At 34.9% G+C, this 19,927-nt stretch overlaps 2 protein-coding genes and 1 non-coding gene across 5 annotated transcripts; 2 read left to right on the forward strand and 1 right to left on the reverse strand.

Annotated features, from left to right (window-relative positions):
* Nucleotides 1-639: 639 nt before the first annotated feature.
* Nucleotides 640-8,453, forward strand: LOC122025081 (protein LAZ1 homolog 1-like). 2 transcript variants are annotated; one of them, XM_042583841.1, is made up of 10 exons: nucleotides 640-791; nucleotides 1,930-2,065; nucleotides 2,223-2,386; nucleotides 2,547-2,603; nucleotides 2,949-3,057; nucleotides 4,028-4,212; nucleotides 4,289-4,377; nucleotides 4,523-4,778; nucleotides 7,548-7,790; nucleotides 7,872-8,453. In XM_042583841.1, the coding sequence occupies exons 3-10, from the start codon at nucleotides 2,246-2,248 to the stop codon at nucleotides 8,178-8,180; spliced, it is 1,389 nt and encodes a 462-aa protein (XP_042439775.1). In that variant the 5' UTR covers nucleotides 640-791; nucleotides 1,930-2,065; nucleotides 2,223-2,245; the 3' UTR covers nucleotides 8,181-8,453. The 2 variants fall into 2 exon arrangements, with proteins under 2 accessions (XP_042439775.1, XP_042439774.1); XM_042583840.1 differs by having other exon boundaries at nucleotides 1,930-2,386.
* Nucleotides 8,454-9,273: 820 nt separating this feature from the next.
* On the forward strand, nucleotides 9,274-9,368 carry LOC122025983. The gene has a single exon (XR_006123971.1). It is a non-coding gene; the product is annotated as a small nucleolar RNA Z221/R21b (small nucleolar RNA).
* Nucleotides 9,369-13,753: 4,385 nt separating this feature from the next.
* On the reverse strand, nucleotides 13,754-19,516 carry LOC122024293 (thiamine biosynthetic bifunctional enzyme TH1, chloroplastic-like). Of its 2 annotated transcripts, XM_042582888.1 has the most exons (10): nucleotides 19,393-19,516; nucleotides 19,046-19,297; nucleotides 17,883-17,957; nucleotides 16,907-16,982; nucleotides 16,759-16,834; nucleotides 16,539-16,673; nucleotides 15,396-15,460; nucleotides 15,180-15,307; nucleotides 14,798-15,051; nucleotides 13,754-14,688 (listed from the first exon to the last, which is right to left on the reverse strand). In XM_042582888.1, the coding sequence occupies exons 1-10, from the start codon at nucleotides 19,429-19,431 to the stop codon at nucleotides 14,148-14,150; spliced, it is 1,641 nt and encodes a 546-aa protein (XP_042438822.1). In that variant the 5' UTR covers nucleotides 19,432-19,516; the 3' UTR covers nucleotides 13,754-14,147. The 2 variants fall into 2 exon arrangements, with proteins under 2 accessions (XP_042438822.1, XP_042438823.1); XM_042582889.1 differs by lacking the exon at nucleotides 17,883-17,957.
* Between the last annotated feature and the right edge of the window lie 411 nt (nucleotides 19,517-19,927).

The raw sequence follows: 19,927 nt of genomic DNA on the forward strand, positions 1-19,927 counted from the left end.
ATATTATTTAAGCTAAGTTGACTATCTTCTTGATTAGGTCTAATCTATCTTGATTTTGACTGATAAATCAGTCCAGATATTAACTCAAAGGATATGTGCGTGCTAAAAAGGAGCCCGGATCCTCTGGACCGCTTTCTATGGTCTAGGGGATGATCTCTAGATATGCATTGGTGGAGATGAATGGTCCCCACCTATTTTATAAGTGGGGGTCATGTATTCCACCAATATATGCTTAGGGACCATCTCTTGGACCGCAAAAAGTAGTCCAGAGGATCTACCCTCGCCAAAAAAAAGGCCTCTACATCGAATGTAATAATATATTATATGGATTTCACATCTTTATTTTAATAAAAATATGGATATACTAGACTTTAAAAAAAAATGTAAGGCTGTGTTAATTTAACATGAATATTAAAAATTTATATTGTTTTATTTACTAATCTATTTGAAAAAAAAAAATCGAAAATTTTACTAGATTTATGGATTTTTCCATTTTAAGTTTTCCTAAACCCTAAAACTTATTTGTTGAACTACCCATTATAAATTAGGCATGGTCGGTTAGTCTCGGATCACGTCGTGTAACGGCGAACTGTTGGCAAGTCTTACGGTGGCCAGGTCCTGTTGCCTTTTGAAACGAGGTTTATTAATTAATTAAAAAAAAAAGGAATCGAAAAGAAAAGACGTCGTAACTCGCTGACAAACCCCTCCGCTCCTCTTCGATCCGAGAAGAAGCAGGAGGAGGACGAGGATAAAGGTTCACGCGCCCCTTTCCGGCGTCCCAAGCCTCGGAGGTGAGCTCCGCCGCCTTTCCATTATCTTTTCTGTTCCAGTTTAGCTGGTTTTTTGATTTCCCCTTCATCAAGCAAGCTGCTCGATTGTTTGTTGTATGAGAATTAGGTTGGTATGTGCTTGCGAAGGAAGAAAGACGTAAAGGATGCTTAATGTCGTTGTGGAAGAAGAGGTTCGAGTATTCGGTGGGCTAATTAGGGTTCATTTGTTATGAGCCAGAGGCACCACCGAGCATGCTTGAATGCTCGATTCGTGAGATAATGTTGCATAGCTTCATCACTTTCCGGTTGTGGGATTGGATTTAGATTTGTAAAAAATATATATATATACCACCGAATTGACTACATTGGCGGCTGACAAAAAAAATGTAATTTAGGAAGTCATGAACCAGTTTGATGTTCGACCTTGCACTAAGTTAAAATAAAATTGATTGACTGCAGCGTGTGCTATTAGACTTCTGCGTCAATTCAAAATTAATTTAATTGACTGCATTTCGCCACTAAATGCATCTGTTACATTTGAGTATATTGGTTTTGATTGCCAACTGCCAACTACTTCAGCATAATTTGGATTACTGTCGCTGTCAGAATTTGTCACTGATTCAAATTTCTGATCTAATTTAGTCTTTTTTTTGTTCATGATAGTAGCAATCTTATACCGTTCAAAGAATTCTAGTCATTTTTTTTCTTTAATATAAGTCAATCGTGTAATGTGGCTAAACTATGTCAAACAATTATCTACTCTTTCAAACTTAACTGCTGCATTAGATGTTTTGTTTAGCGTCTTACTGGCTTATAAGTCTCTTCCGTAGAATTTTATAATGCCAATTGTTCTCATGCTTTAACCGCCTCTTGTTGAGCTATCATCTGTAATTATATAATTTATGTTTCTATAGGCTAGTGTTGTAGCTTTAACTTTTGCATTAAAATGCTGTGCTGTGGTTGGTCCTGTATCTATTGGGAAAATTAAAAAAAATCTTTGCCTCAGACAAATTGTTCTACTTATGCACACTACATTCTGTGAAAAGTAGCATCTATTGCTTCCAGTTAATTGCTCCATTTCATTTTATGTTTCTTTGTTGTGCGGATATCTTTGTTTTCCTTTGGCTCATTGCACATGCAAACTTGTGGTGGTATTCAGGTGATGCTGTGCATGCAATCATGGTTAGCTTAAGAAGCTAATCGTCTATTGGCTTAAATTTCTGCTTCACATGACATGGTGTTTCCATCTACCTAATGGTTTTGTGGAGCAATCCCCAAGACCAGCAATTCCAAATGTACATAGCCTAATCAGAAAAGTCACATAACTCAATACTTCAAGTAATGCAGGCACAAAGGATCCACTGATTGTCATAGAATTCAAGTTATCCAAATTAGAAAAATCTATGGGTCGAAATATATCTTTCTTCATTTTATTAATGCTTCTCCCCCTAGTTGATTCATCAAGACCATGGAAGATGCTGATCATGAACTCAGGAGGGGCGTCAAACTTGTTACGTAGCTGGACTATTTTCAGTGCAGGAATATTTGCACTCATGGCATCAATGATGTCTGTGTTTCTTATTATCCAGCACCTTGCAGTCTATAAGCTGCCTGAGGTATTTCAGTTTTCACTTTTTTCATTCTTTCTTGATTTCTCAGCCAAATGTTCTGCTGAAGTGTGAGTTGTTTATTTTTTTCTCCATTATGCTTAAAGTTGTGTGATCCAGAATGTTTCTTGCTGTTGTTAATTACGTTGCTTTTTTCAACCCATCTCAGGAGCAGAAATTCTTGATAGGTCTCATTCTGATGGTTCCTGTATATGCAATTTCATCGGTATGTCTTTCTGTTACATTGCATTTTACATTTATTTTATGGTTGTTGTTCTTGTGCAACATGAGCTTAATGTGTATCTAGAAAATTTATTATTTGGTTTCAAGAACTTTGGACTCGGGACAGCACAAGTTTATCAATCGAATTTTAGTATTGTGCAACTTCACCACTTGAATGTCTTTGTTGCCCTATGTTATTATTCGCATTTGCCAATCCATTTATGATGAATTGTTCTGTATTCTCTCATTATTAATTTTTTTCCTTGAAATTAGCTTCACCATGATGCCTGATCTTCATTCACTTGTTGAGGCTAATATACAGTATTCTCTGTCTCACCTTGTCTTGCAGTTCTTGTCTTTGTCATACACAAAAATTGCATTCATCTTTGAAGTGTTGCGGGACTGTTATGAAGCTTTTGCTATGTATTGTTTCGAGAGGTACTTGATTGCTTGTTTAGGTAAGTTCCCTAATGCTTGCTTCTTTTTTTTTTTGATGTTCAGCTTAGGTACTATACTGAGTATTATACTTGGTTCTTTCTAGTTCCTATTCACTTTTTTGTTGACTACGTGTTTTATATTCAGTTGAGAAGTTTGGTAGTAGAGCTTCCGTACATTGAAAAAAAGTATCTTAGGAGAATGATGTCTTTAGATCAGTGATCCAAATTATTTATCTTTGGTATTTTGATGTCTTTTTTTACCAATTGGTGGATATTTTCTATAACCTTTCAATTACCTTTGTCCCAAAGTGATGAATAAGGTGACCGAAAAAGTTTTATGTGAACTTACTCATGATCTCATGGTTCAGAGTTTATGTAATAGTTAATAAATCCTTTTGTCCATACTTCACATTAGCTGTTACAATCCCTTGTATTACTACAGATCAGTCGTGCTACTAGTTATTTATAGTAAGCAATTTATGCTTTATTTGTTTAATTTATTTAGACTTGTGCCACTCATGCAGGAAGATTTATTCTTGACGAACTATAGTTAGTATGCCTTGCAATTGTTCTTGCAAAGAAATACAGTTACTCCACCCACCTGCATGTGTATTAAAAAAGCATTTTATGTCCTTAGAATCTCAGATTTTTGATTGATAAGAGAATCTTGTGGTGTGGTGTCTTGAATTGATAATATATAGCTGTTATCATCAGTTTTCCCTCTTTCTGAAATGGATATGCATATATGTCCAAGTATCCAAGAATTTGAAGTTTCGAAATGGAATAATTTGAAGAAAGACTTTAGATAACTCGCATCAAATCTCTTTATCATCTGTCTTCTGTGGTTAAAAAAATCTAGTTTCTTTTTCACATTTATATAGTCATATTTATTTTGTGCGTTTTTTTTGTTGTGACTTAGTTACAAACAGGACACTGCCAAATATTGTTGTTATCTATCCTGATTCTTAGTTTCTATCTATTATGACTTAAGGCGGCGAGGAAAATACAATAAAACTTATGGAGACTCAAAGTGAAATATCTTCTAGCACACCTCTATTGGAGATTGAGTATGCAGATGGACTTGTAAGACATCCATTTCCATTGAATTGCTTCATGAAGCACTGGTATCTTGGTCCTGACTTCTACCAGTCTGTTAAGATCGGAATTGTTCAATATGTATGACTCTTCTTGTTATTATTAGAATTCTACGCTGGTAACTACTTGCGATTATTGATTTGCTGCTTATTTGCAGATGATACTTAAAACAGTATGCGCTCTGCTAGCAATCATTTTAGGACTTTTGGGAGTTTATGGCGAAGGGAAATTTGAATGGAGATATGGGTAAGGTTATCCGTGCTCAATTCATAGTTTTCATAGACTGATTGATGACCTGGGAAATGGTGGAACTTTCAGTGACAACATTCACTTGCTCAAGATAAGGGATGAGAAAATCAATTGAGCAATCTATGTTTGTGTTCTGCTGCAGGTACCCATATCTGGCGGTCATACTCAATTTTAGTCAGACATGGGCCTTGTATTGCCTTGTACAGTTCTATTCTGTCACTAAACACAAGCTGGAACCAATCAAGCCCTTGGCAAAATTCCTTGTATTTAAGTCCATTGTATTCTTAACTTGGTGGCAAGGTGTTGCTATTGCATTTCTCTTTTCAGCTGGAGCTTTGAAAGGCCATTTAGCACAACAGCTGAAGACACGTATTCAGGATTATATCATATGCATTGAGGTGATTCACAATGGCTTTAAAATTAAAGTTTCATTGCTTTTGCTCCGTTATATTTGCTTTCTTTCCATGTGTAATTTTTGAAGTACACATCGAACAACAATTTTCTTCTGCTTACAAATCGGATACTGCTCTTATGTTAACCCTTTTCTGGGTGCAGATTGTTCAATACGTAGGCATCACTCTTAGAGTGTTCTGTTCCAATTTTTCCTCTTCACAGAATTTCCTTATTTATCATTCTTGCTTTGAACAATGAAATTACATCACAACTTTTAAGAGAACTCTTACTGATTAAAAACCATTATTTTATTTTCATCTTTAAATTTCAAATCAACTTTTAGCTGCATTGCTAAAGCTAAGCATAATACTGTATCTACTGATCTAGTTCAAGTTTCAAACATTTATTAATACTATGTGGAGTCCTTGAATACTGTTATGGCACATGTATTTTTGTGCGTTAGAGCTAATATGTTACCCATAATAAGATAACTGCATTAAAATTCAGGTAAATATATTAGAGAACCCATATACTATGACTTGCATTACTATCTGTCAATTCCATTTCTTTGTTGGAAAATACATGACCTTATAAGTGTTTAGTTTAGGTTTTTCTATCATGGTAATTTAACATAAAAGCTGCCCAGGACCTAAACAACATAGGATTAACAATATTCTTTTATTATTATCCTTCCCAAAATTTTCTTCTTTTTCCCCCTCTCTTTTCTGTCCCTGACGTCTAAAATTGCCACTGCCCCATGAAAGCTGTCCTTGGAGGGTACTTCCCTATAGTGAATCTGCACAAAGCAATATTATTGTTATGGGAACGAACAGAGAACAGAGAAGAGGGAGAAGAAGAGAGTAGAGGGAAAGAAATGGACGTAAAAGTTATGTTTGTTAGGCGACAGGTGGTGACAGGTCATCCTCATTTAACTGCTATCTAATTAGTCGACAGGACCAAAACTGCATACTTGCATTCACTGTTGAGCAAAAACAGATGCCCCCTCAATTTCACTATAGTAACGAAAGTAAGTATATACAAATTTAAAAAATGAGGAAAGCTAATATACTTTTATTAGCTGTATCTTATCTTATGATCTGCATGCTACAATATCTATATGTATCTGATTTAAATGAGCCAGCTAAGAGGCACATTAGGGTAAATGAGAAGGAAAATACTAAGTGCCAAAACTGTTTGTTTCTAACAATAACGTTGTTTGACATGCTCTTTAGGGCTCAAAACCATGTTGTTGCAAACCTCATCTGGGGGCTTGTCCAGTTGATTTCATTATCAAACAAAGAGAAGGATGAGTTTATGTACTCTGTGATGGCATTTTATTTAAGATAGGAAAAGAGGTCTATGGGTGTGTGGCAATGGAGCCATCATCATGCCCAAATGAAACTGCGTTTCCATTCTCAACATCATACATTATCCCAACTTCAACAACTTCCAAGGCATTGTAAACATGACCATTTATTGAGAACTATCATGCTCAGATGGTTAGAACCCGAAGAAGCCTTTTTCACTAATGAATATCAGCTACTACCATAGTCCAATGCTCTCATAGTTGGACTCTTCATCTATCCCTTCCATACTCGTTGTAGACCTACACTTAGAGTGGACACTCAATATTTCTATTGTTCACGTGTAAAAAGTTTTAGAAATAGCTGTGTTAGACACTTGGATCTGCACCCCTGTCAAATAAAGGCATTCGGGTCCAATTGAGATATGTTCAACGTCCACACAGTATGATTTTGGATTTAAGATGTGCATTCTACATTTGTCATTCTGGAGGGTTACTATCCCAGGTGATGAGGCAATTGATTCATGGTAGCATTCTATGTCACACCAGAGGAAATGCTCACTACATTTTTTTAATTACCTTGATGACCTATGGAGGTTCAGAAAACATTAAGAGACCCAACAAAGATGAGCAGTGGAATCAAAGGTTTGATATCATTGAAGAGATCTCATGAGGAAAAGAAACAAGAAAAGGGTAGGTGAATAGGTGCTAGAAATGTGTTGCTGAAAGAGATTACTTTGTTGGCTGACTTATAACAAAAATTATAAAATGGAACCAGTGAACAGGCATAGGGAGGCAAATGCCTGCATGCTGGAAGGATCGTCAAAACGTTTAAGATGAAGTGGAAAAGTTGTGATTAGTGGGAAGCAAGAGGCCAGAGCAGTGAGGGTCTGTAACCAGTGATGGCTTCGGAGTTGGTGGAGAGGGTGGGAATGGGAATGGAATCATCACCCAGCCACATGCCCAGCAACAGCTGGTTCTCCACAGCATCACAAAATGATTAAGCTTGAATGCTTATGTTAGTGATTGAAATGTTTCAGGTATCCAACTACAACATAGGACTCTTTTTGTTTGATTGTACTTGCCCAATTGTAATCTTAAGCACGGTGTCCTTAGTAGGTCAGAGACCACGGTACCGTTGGAGTTTCACGAGTGCTGTGAGGTGAAATCCATGATAATTCTCGAATTAGTCCTTCTGATTCTACATATTTTGCTGTTTGTGTTTCCATTCATATTATATTATATTTGAATAGTTCAACTACCTATGCTCGGCCATATATATATACATGCATAAATATTTTGTATATGCACAAAGAAATAAGAAGAAAAAAAAGAAAGAAATGGTATGTATCACAGAAGCACCACTTTATCGCACCCGTTCATCCATTAGAGGCTTGAAAAGTTCAACCTAGTTAAGGTTTACTGTTTTATTAGCTCCATTGGTCATCACTGATCTACTCTTGCTCAACAGATGGGGGTTGCTGCAGTGGTTCATCTCTATGTATTTCCAGCTAAACCATATAGCCGTGGGGAAAGATGTGTTCGGAATGTTGCCGTTATGACAGATTATGCTTCACTTGGTACTCCTGATCCGGAAGAGGTTAAAGATTGTGGAAGATCAACAAGAGTACGGATCCCTCGTCCTGATGACCAGGAAACACTTTTGAGTTTCCCTCAGAGTGTTCGAGACGTTTTGTTTGGAAGTGGTGAAATTGTGGGTATTCTCCTTTTTGTTATTTCTTGTTCAGTTCACAGGCTAAGAAGCGTGACTCATTCTCCTGGATTCACTTGTTAGGTGGCTGATGATGTGAAATTCACTGTTTCTCACGTGGTAGAACCTGTAGAGCGAGGTATTGCAAAGATCAATAAGACGCTTCATCAGATTTCAGAAAACGTGAAGCAGCGGGAAAGGGGTAGGAGAAAAACCAAAGACGACAGTTCTGTTGTTCCCTTGAATTCATGGAGAGAGGAGTTTTTGGATGCCCATCTCGTCGAAGGAAGTTACAGTGATGGTGGACTGGATACGAAGAGATGGCAAGTGAATGCGAAATCTATGGGCTCCAGACATGGATCATTCGAGTTCAACGGTTCAAGATGGTCGTAACTGTTGCACATTTAGTACTTTTAGTTAGCTAGCAGCACTAACACGAGTAACTTCTATTGTGCTACTGCATTTTATTTCATCTATAAATGTTGTTATACTAAACTTGCCTGACGTATCGGTTCGGCTGGGTTGGACAAGGACGTGCAGTGATTTTGGTTTGAGGATCCTTCAATAGTTCATAGCTGACCTTTCGGTATCTTTGAATCTGGCCTTATGTTACAATCATAAAGTCCCTTTGTAATTACAATAATACTGGATCAGGGATGTCGTGAATGAGTTGATATTCCTCTCTTCTAGTTATAACCCGCGAGCTATTTTCTCAGAGGAGTTTCTTTATTCATCTACGAATTCGAACACTATTTGTTTCAACAATTGTTTGTACAATGCAAGATTTATTGAAGTTTCTATAGCATTCTTATGATATTAAAATTGTCAGATATTATGTGAAAAAGTAAATATCCAGTATCAATTCGGGTGATAAACTCTCAGGGCAAAGTGAAATTGTTCCCATAACTTCTATTTTCTTTGATATGCTTTCACATCTTTGAAGGCTTTTTGTCGGTTTAAAAGACTTCAATACTATCCCAAGGCTTTTATTTATCAACGCATTACGAAAATACACTTTCCATTTTAAAAATAAATTAATATTTGGAAAAAAAATTACTTTCTACTATTTTTCTATATCTATAAATAAAAAAATAAATTTCATTATTTTTCGAAAATATTTTATTTATAAATTATCACAACAATATGAGTAGGAAGGAGTTAATCTAGCGATAAAATGTAAATTTTAAAAGGTACTATCTAAAATTTTAAGAGCATTTAAAAAAAAGAATATAAAAGACAAAATCTCAATTTTTCTAAAAAAATGATTAATTTCGTACCTTAATTTTCTGTGGGCTTTACCAGCTCTCTCGGCCCAGCCCGTTGATTTTTACCAAGTAAATTAGGGTTTTAGCTCTTCATTCCTCTATATATATACGGTAGTCGAGCGGAACTTGAAGAGTACCTACCCATGTGCATCCTCCTTTGGCGACTCTCTTTCATCAGGTTCGTATGCTTTCTTGTATTGGGTGATTTTCATTTCGCAAACAGGCGATGATGAAGAATGAAGTCATGCACCACGCCGATGAGACTTAGAGTCTCATGTGCTGACACCAGATATTCTACCCATTGTTATCTGAGCCTCATCCGATTTCTCGTCCTTTTGATTTTACGCCTTTATCATCGATTTAGATTTATTGCCACTCTTTGATGAGATTGAACTCGTTTTCTTTTGTTTGTTTGTGTTTATTTCTTTGTAGAAGAGGACAGATCAAACGATAAGGGTTTCGTGCAATGAATCTTTTAATAAAAATATGAAGATCCTATTTTGCTTTGAAAAAAAAAAATCTTTACGCATACAACGTAGGTAAGTATCATTTTGTTTGTCTAAATTCTTATTGTTTTTAGATCTATCAAGAGAACTATTTTGTCAAAAAATAATTTCGATTTTGTCCAATTATAAATTTAATAATAGTTCATCTGTTCATTTCAAAAAGAATTATATATATATTTCTATGATCAAGCATTAATTTTAAGGAAAAAAGAAAATGAAATTTAATCAATATTTTTTTTTAAATAAAGTTTGAAAATATCTCTTCGAAAATAAATAAAATGTTAGATTTCAATCAGTAATAAATGATTTTAGATCGAATTGAAAAATTTTGAGAGTTTTGGATGTTCATTAAGTAATATGTTGCTTGCCCAAGGTCCTGGAGGTCCGGTGATTGAACCACTTTAAGCTCGACTATTCTAGCAAAATTTCCGCTCGTTGCTAACACCAATTGCCCTTTTGAAAATATTCATTTCTTGAGCACCTCTAAATAACTTATCTAGTATCAACAAAATGACTTTAGATTTTTTTTAAAATAATTCATGTATACATAATTAATTTTGGAGATGGATGATGTTCTCCTAATAATTGGTGTTCCTAATAATTGATGTTTTAATTTTGTTATAGAATGATTTTGTTTGTTTTTAAAATAATTTAGGGGTATTTAATTGATTTTTTTAATGATGGATTTTTATAGAGTTGATAGTTTTTTTATTAATTTTATGGATTTTATAATTTAATAATATTTTTATCTAACACTTTCATCAAATATATTCTTATGTGTTTTTTTAATTTGAAAATTATAAAAAAAAAAATTGGAAAAAAAAGAAATAAAAGTAAAATTTTTGACCATTTTTGTCTTTTTTTTATTTCACATATTTTAATATTCTTTTGGAGGCATAAATAAATACAAATGAATTATATTCAATTTATAGAAATTAAAATTTTAATTAAACATAAATATTAATTAATCAATATTTTTTGATGATACATTATATTAATATCAAATATCTAGATAATAAAAAAATATTGAGAATTTGTGATATGTTTTTAATAGTTTTTTATAGAAAAGAAAAAAAAATTTAAGTTTCATTATTGTTAATATGATGAACATCACATCATATTCGATTTGTTATTGTATCTTAACATGATGACAAAAGATAACTATGCTCATCCCTCAACGTCCTCGTCAACTTTTTCGAGGACCAGCACGGAGGAGGTAAATTATGGATGATTATTAACTTTTAAAATAGTGATTTACATATAATGGAGATATTTATTTCGACTATTGTATTTCAACATGTATTAACATTTGTTTATTGTTGTTCTAGAGTATTAAATCATTAATCAAAGTAATCATTATCATGAAATTATTTTGGTAAGATGATGTAGTTTCATTATCTAGTTCAACTATAAATATATACATAAACATAAGAATCTAAAAAAGTAATAGACAACAAAACAAGTAGGCAATAAGTTATGTATCATTTAAAATCACATGTCATTACATATATTATATAAGACAACGGAGAAGAGAAAGCTTACAAAACAAGTGAGTTTACTGAGATAAACGTTGCATCAATAGATTTAGTTATTTTGGATAAATAAAGGTGAAAAAAACTTTTTAAGACGTTAGCATTGATTTAAAATACATGTTGTCAACTTTACAATGTAAACAACCACATTACTAATAATAAAGTGCAACGAGTTATAAGAAGACAGTAAACCAATTTTACAGGACTTCTACTCCAACCAAATAATGACTACTGATTGCATCTACTACATGAAGTGAAGAAAAATAAAAAACGAAAACACGATCAAAATCAATTTTTACAAACAAAATATGCTCATATACAAAATACACACGTACAAATCGGTGATCACATGATAATTAATGTAGCTTATGCTCAGACAAAAGTAGATGATTCTAGCATTAGATTTAAAAAAATACAAGGCGTCATGAGTTTTTTCAGACGAATCAAAACAATAAAGTCAAATAGTGTAATACCAATAGATGTTCACCTGCTTGCGAGAGACAGAGTGAAAGGAAAATAGAGGCGGCGACGGGCGAAAAGAGAGAGACGTGTTGGATTAAAAGTACATAGAAATCTCAAGGATGAATCAATTACTTTTTCTTTTATTTTTTAAAGTTTACTAAGGATTTAAAGTTTGTACTCAAAAAATTTTAAAAGAATTCATAAAAATCTATTGAAAGTTTTTATAATAAAAGATTTTCATAGAGTTTTAAAAAGTCAAGTTTCATATGACTTTTTAAAACTTTATAAAAATTTAATTTGGATATCACTAAATTTTTATGAAGTTTAGATTGAATACACCTAGACTTTTAACATCTAGAAAGGTCATTAAAAATAATTAAAAATCTAATATTGAATACACCATCCTTAGATATTTATGTTTTACAATTTCATTAATTCTGAAGATGATCGATTTTATTTTACATAAATTTTCATTAATCACTAAGGTAAATTTAGGAATCGTAGATGTTCATGACTCAACGGCCAATATTATTAATAGTTCAAGTACATGTTTAAGAATATATTGTATAGGAATCATAGTTCGTCAGAATGGTCACGCTAATCGTTGTGAACTCTATCGTTCCGGTTCTAATAAATATATCGTGCGTGATTTGTGTGGGTGTCTCTATGTATGGGAGGTGTCTCCAATGTCGCGTGTGAGCGCCTTTCTGTATGGGAGGAGCCTCCAATCGTCATAGAAACACTTTCAATAATTAGAGGGTCTCCCATGCAAAGAAGCATCCACGTGCAAATTTTAAAATGAACTTTTATTATATTATATTTTAAAATAATTATATTTTTAGAAACTAAATTTTATTTATCAAAATCACAGTGCTAAGCTATAAATTTTTATTAGCATCATATGTCTTCTCTCACTCACTTAAATCCTAAACCACCGTTGCCGTCTTCTTCTCGTGTTGTCGGCCCGCCTCGTGAGTTACTCGATTAGGCCACATCAGAGCGCCTCCGATGTTATTATTCGATTCATCTAGAGGTAATTATTTCATGTTCCGATTATTTTGATCCGTTCTTTTGCCGTTATATCTCCTAGAATGACATTTCAAAGTAAACCACATTATTTATTGGAATTTTAGAATGACGTGAGGTGTTCCCATGTTGGAGCGTCCGTAATGCGGATTCACGTCCGTTTCGATGAACCATGATAAGAATTGAACTCTCACGGTTCACCGTATCTCTCGACAGCACATGAAAGATGTTGTAATTAAGGGCATGTTCAATGCCAGAACAATTTCTGTGTTTTTGTAAGCGCCATATCAAAATAAAAAATCTCACCTTTTTCTCTATTATAAAAAAATCTCTCCATAATTTGTTTATAGTCTCACACTCAACAATTCAGGATCTAACTACTATAAAATTGTATTGTAACAGACAGGTATATTATGTTTTAAGGAAAAACTTGGGGCTTCAGGGTCCGCTGTCTTTATGAAAAATCTGGTTCAATATTTGAAATCTAAACAATGGTTTAAAAAAAAAATCTATCCTCATAGGGGTCACATATTGTTAGCACAATTCTCCATACAAAAAACTTTTGAAACAGCGTAGATGCCCCCAGGATAATAAGAACTAAGGACACGTGCAAGTTTTTTCAAAAGTGTTTTTAATCGAAAACGTATCAAAATTTGTGACCAACGGTGAGGATAAGTTTTTTTTTTTTTTTAAATCGTTGTTGTTTCAAATATTGACTTAGGTTTTTCATTAAGACGGGCCTTTCCTGCTACACCATTATTTTGGTTAAAGGATGAGATTTATTATAATAGAGCATGGATTAATTTTAAACGGATATATATCTTTTTAAAAAAAATTCTCCTGGACCACTTGATAATTAACTATAAACTACCTCAATTTACATAAACATGAGACAGACTAGCAATCATCCTTTACTGTAATACAATATAATTTTATAACAGTTGGACTTATTAAAAAGTAGTTGGAGACTTTTTTTTTTAAATATATGAATTGTTAAGTGTAGGATCTTGTAAAAAGGCAATTGTTGGGAGTTTTTTTTTTCTATAGTTGAGAGAAGAGAGAGATTTTTATTTTTATTTGGAGATGCCCTAAGCGTTTAGGCACATTCTGATAAATAAAGGTGAAAGTAGGAACACAACTACAAAAAAAAACAAATGACAAACAAGATCATGAGGTGCCTTAATTATGTCTCCTGTTTATAAAGCGGAACTTCAAAATAAACATTCAGTGATTTGTTTAATCTCCACTCTCACATGTACACAACCGCTATAGATGTTAAGTGTCCTAATGAACACAGAAATATATAAACACCCAAGTTTGAAAGGGGTATAATCCATCTCTTCTCCCCATCCAATTTCAATTCAAGCTTTGCAGTTGCTATCTGCAGTTTTCTGATATCTGCCTCCAAAATATATTCTAATTACCTGAGAAAGAAACTGAAAAAGTAACTAAAAATCATACAACATGAAGCTGTATACCCTAGTTATTAAGGATCAGCTAAAGAGCAACCAGACGTTGACATTAACATGTGACTTCGTCTGTAGAGGGAGAACATATATCTTGAAAGGCTCAAACCAATGTCTTAACCTCAGATACCGAATCAGTCAAGACCGACCTGAGTTTTCGAGCTTCAGTCAAAATGCACTCACGATCAAATAGAGCAGAGACAACTGCTACACCTTTCAAGTTCGGGGCACCAATCTCCATCACTGAACGAGCATTCACAACTCCAATACCACCGATGGCAACCACTGGCAACTTGGAAGCCAAACAAACAGACTTCAAGCCATCCAAACCCACAGTAGTATTGTTTTGTTTGGTTGCAGTTGGAAACACCCCCCCACAGCCAATATAATCGGCACCATCAGCCCATGCCTGCTCTGCCTGGGCAGGGGTCTTGCATGATACACCAATGATTTTCCCAGGCCCTAGAATTTTACGAGCAATTCGTGCTGGCATATCAGATTGCCCCACATGGACACCATCAGCATCACAAGCAAGTGCAACATCAATACGGTCATTGATCAATAGTGGCACACCACTAGACCGGCATATCTGGATGCAAGCAGTTGCTGCTTCAACGAATTCACAGGTTTCAGCCTCCTTTTCTCTGAAACATGAGTTAGCAGTATCAAGCTGAGAAACTGCCCAAAACAAGATGATACACAATTCACGGAGTCTGTAAGAGACCATGCTTTCAATTCAAGGAAAAATCATACCTCAATTGAATAATTGTGGCACCCCCTTCGATGGATGCTTTTACTGCAGCTACAATGGAACGGTTCCATTTCCTATTCATTGTAGAATCTGTGACTGCGTATAAGAACAAATCACTTGCGTTGAATGATCTTGCTCGTGCATTGCAGGAATGAGTCTCAAGACTAAATAAGTGATCCAATGGTCCTTGAGGTCCATTTCCAATTATAATATCTTTGCTATAATCCAGTGCATACTGAACAAAGGTCTTCGCATTCTGAAAAGCAACAACAAATATTCATGTGATGTTATGATAGTATGAGATAAACCTAAAGGTGAGTGACACTTCAATCAACTGAAAAAAAAAGTTTTTTCAGTAAATATATATTTTTGAAAAAAAAAAACCTGAACAGCTCGTAGCATTGGAAGACCTTTAGCTAATTCTGCTGCTATGCATGAAGCAAGTGTGCATCCAGTTCCATGGGTGTTACGAGTCTTCACACGTGATCCGAGCAATTCATGGTATTTTTTGCCTAGAAGAACATAAGAAAAACTCCCTAAATTAATAACTTGAAAAAAAAAATACAAAAGTTGTCAGGACAAAATGAAGTTGGCAAATACCATCAAAGAATATGTCAATTGCATCTGAAGACCCTGGAAGATCACCACCTTTCACAAGAACATTTCTGCAAATAGCAACTTGTCCTTGAGACATAAGCAAAACGAGAGAGAAAAATGACAATTTCTAGGAATGTTGGTTCTTCTTTGTCATACATTATAAGGATCATAAAGAAGAGTTGTGCACTTTTTTATTTCTTTTCAAAGAACGAGAATAAATTATAGAAATTCTCAGAGATAGAATTGTACTTCCTCAAAATGCAAAAGCTCAAAATTAGCCAAGCACCCATACAAAAAAAGCTCTTATATCCAAGCAATTACTTGTAGAATAAGCGCACAAGTCAACTAGGAGGTACAGTCAAGAAAAAGAAATCTTCTAATACCCTAAACATGGTGGCAAAAGGCGAATATGCTCCCTCCAGCGCCCCCGCCAACCCGTCCCAGGGCCAACACGGAGGAGGTAAATCACGGACGGCTATTAGCCTTTGGAATAGTGACTAGCACATAAGGGAGACATTTACCTAGGCTTTGTCGAGATTCGAACCCCAGACCTCATGGTGGCAACACCTCATGCGCTAACCACTAGACCCATCCGAGGAGACTCTAATACCCTAAACATGATACTACAGTAGTTATACACTAATTGATCAATGATATAGAAACCAATTAGCAATATTACTAGGTTTCTGTTTTTTGGCCAGCAGAATTTCCTGTTGAAAGCTCCATAACTTCCTAAAAGATAACTTGAAGGCAATGCAACCAACTGCTGTATAAATATCTACTTTTGCTGTGTTTGGAGCACCTTCAATGATTTACCAATGCTACACTGGTTACTGACTGTGAATTGTAGGTACCAACTAAAGTGTAGGCCATAATTCGTGAATCAGGTTTCAGGCATAATGGACGATGCAATGAAGACTAAAGCAATATGGTAGATCAACAAAAACCAATATTTGACAAAAACCACAAGAATGTTCCCTTTATTTTGATCACAAGGTATAACAAATTAAAAAAAAAGGAAAATATAATGCTTGAGAGACCACCAGCATGCAAATGAAAGGTTCAACGGTCAAAATAAACAGGGGATGGAGAAACAAATGTCATTTATGCTTACATCAAGTACTTAAAATGGAATCAAAAACTTACTTAGGACCTAAGTTATGTATTGATTTTGCTGCAGAATACATATCAGCTACTGTTCTCAAAGGCACACCTCCAAGTAAAGCTGATGCTTCTTTCACATTAGGAGTAACAATATCAGCCATCGCAAAAAGTTCATCCCTGAATTCAAAAACACAAGCATTTGATTGATCAGCAAAACCCAAGATACAGATAAACTAATAAACTAATGAATCGCATGACATACCGATATCCTGACAGTGTAGAAGATTCTGCAAGCACATCACCACTTGTAGATACCATGACTGGATCAACAACTAAAGCTGTTTTTCTAAAACATAACAACGTCAACAATGGTACAATAAAGCAGGTTCAGTTTTCTTATTAGCCATTACCTCGAACTGGAAACTTCTTGAGACTCTGACATAAAACCTTTACTACCCCAACAGAAGGAAGCATGCCTGTTTTTACCTAGACATCCAAACACAAAGAATAGCAGTGTTATTAGCAGATCCATGCTATGCCATAAATTCATCATGTCAAGAAAAACACAATAGTTCTCTACTTCTCTAAACATATAAAAGTGTGTATACACAACATGAAGCAGCAACAACAACCAGAAGTAAAAAATTTCCAACAATCATTTTTCCAAATTTCTGATACTACCAACTACTGATGATAAAAAATTATAGACATAACTCGTACAAACTTGATCTACAAGACATTCTATTTCGACCACTTCAATGTACACTCACAATAAAACAAGAATTCTTATAATTTAATCCATGATGGATCAACTCCATATTAAACTAATTACAGCAATCCAAAATATGATTAACATTACACATATTCTTGTTCACTGCTAATGACGTTAAGGTGGAATCCTTTCGATGCAGCAAATAAGCACAAACACATATTGAAACTTGACATTTAATTTTTGTTTTTACAATTCATGCTTCTGAACCCATTTAAGTTAGAACTCGAATGGGTCCAACTTAATGAAAATGCCATATTGTATAAGTAAACTTTCTCTGAAGTGAGAAGTCTAGATGATCTCCATTGACATCGAAATATTAATCTTCTATATCAGCCAACATATACTTTCTGAAAGTGAGTATCTGAGTACACATCTTTACAGTCCCTTAGAAATAAATATAATAAAAAAGGAAACTCAAAAACACTTGAATGCACTTGTGAGAACAAATTGATGAAATTGCAACATAGGTAGTAGATAAACATCAGCCTGAAAGAAATATCTTATACATCTGGTCATAGGAGATTAGCCATAACTGTATCATATTAATGTAAATCAATATCACATAGTCTAATCCAATATATAAATTAGGAGCTAAAGTCATCTCGATATCATACCACATCAACCCCCATGTCCTCAAGTACGGATCTCAACTGTTCCTCAACAAACTCCTCAGGTATGGGATGGACACCCTAATTAGTGACACAGCCAATAAGGTTCTTGAGCAGAGGTGAATAGTTGATATGCAACTAATGAAGCACAAGAATTATACAAAACCATAATCGTTGACAGTAATATAAAACTGATAGGAACACGCAAAGTCTATAGGAGAAGAAATAAGTTTCCAGAATTAACCCAATAAAATTCATGTCAATCTTATCAAGATTTGATATTTATCTAGCTCAATGCATACAGACGTTAATTGCATTAAAAAAAAATGAAACTCGCCACTTATTGCAAGAATAGCAACAATGAACAAAGCCCCACTATTTTCGGTGCAACCTATTTACTGTCATCAAGCCATGTTTGTAGCAACTATTTGGGGTTGGATAGATGGATCTTAGTCCTCCTTCGTTGACCTTTATGTAAGGGCATACCACTAGAATAACAACCTAGTCTTGCAAAAAATATGATCAAGATCCATTATATAAGACCATGAGGTTTTAGACATTTTTTACCGTTAATTGGATAGTCATAGCATAACCCGCCTTTTTCATCGTAGCTTGGCTCTAGCTTTGGTAGTTTTGAGGTGGAATTGATTTAAATGTGCAAATATTGATACAAGATATAAAGTAATTGCTTCAAAGTGTGGCTAAACCCCTTAAAATTAGGATTTATTTATTCATCATAAGGGATGATCAAAGAAGCAAACTAACAAGACTAAATGGGTCCACTAGCGCTAGGCCACACTATAGCAGAATCATCAGCCATAAATCAATTGACAAAAATCTAATACCTAATGGGAAAAAAAAATTGAAAGGGTGGATATAGGAAAGCAAGTGGCTCAACTGAGGAAAAACAGGGCCTACTTTCTATTCATTTCTATTGTTTACCTGGAGAAAATAGTAAATTTTCTAGGTATTAGAAACGTCGTAAACTTCTTTTCCCACTACTTTCGTCTGATTTGGACAGGAAAAGAATTAGATTGAATTAAATTTCCTCCGGTTCTCGTCTTAGTTCCTTCCAACAAAACTAAATTGGAAAAATTGACAATTCGTTCCAATCCATTTCTTTCCCCTCCTATTTCCGTTCAAGTAAACACACTCATAAGATCTCAGACCTGAACGCCGACAGTGTTCTGCGCGGTGACGGCGGTAACGACTGATGAACAGTAGGCGCCGAGCGCCCCGCAGGCCTTGATGTCTGCCTGGATCCCGGCTCCAGCACCAGAATCGGATCCGGCGACAGTGAGCACGTGGGGCATTCTCCGCCCGCCTCCGCTGCACATGGTGGACATCGCCGCCGTGATCGGTCCGCTAGCACCCCCTCGGGAAATTCGCGCCCTGATTCCTGGGAACGACCGCGTATAATTCTGGAGAAGGGAGAACAGATTGGGTTCAGTGGCGAAGGCTCGTTTGACTGCTATCTGAGCAAGCGTAGAGAGAAAGAAAAAGAGACGGCGGCGACCGGAGAAGAGGGCCAGGCGATGAAAGCGGCGGCTGCCATGCGACAGTTTTGGGGCTCCAAATCAACCCCGGACTTTACTGCCCGTTTTCTTTGGAAGCTACGCAAGAAAGGATAATGCACAAGAATGGAGAGTGTAAAAAATAAATCTTAATATAAATTTAGAATTTATTTATCTGCAAATCAATTTTAAAGATCTTTTTGTCCATTCAAATTTATAGGGAGGTAAATGAACCAAACTGTTAGTGAGCTATTTAAAGTTCGATTCGATAAAAGCTCGTTTGAGTTCGTTTAATTAGGCTCATTAAGATAAACAAGTCAAGCTCAAGCTTCACAATACTCGGTTCATTAGCTCGTGAACACGTTCGTTAAGCTCATGAATCAATTTTTAAATAAAAATAATAATAGTTTTGATACACTCTACTTATGAAAAATATAAACAAATATATTTAATTTATTTATTAGAATAAAATTATAAATTTTAATATGAATATTATAGTTTTCTCTAAATATATAATTTAGTTTTTAATGAATATTT

The sequence above is a fragment of the Zingiber officinale genome, chromosome 9B, assembly GCF_018446385.1.
Source record: "Zingiber officinale cultivar Zhangliang chromosome 9B, Zo_v1.1, whole genome shotgun sequence".
NCBI classification, from domain to species: Eukaryota; Viridiplantae; Streptophyta; class Magnoliopsida; order Zingiberales; family Zingiberaceae; genus Zingiber; species Zingiber officinale.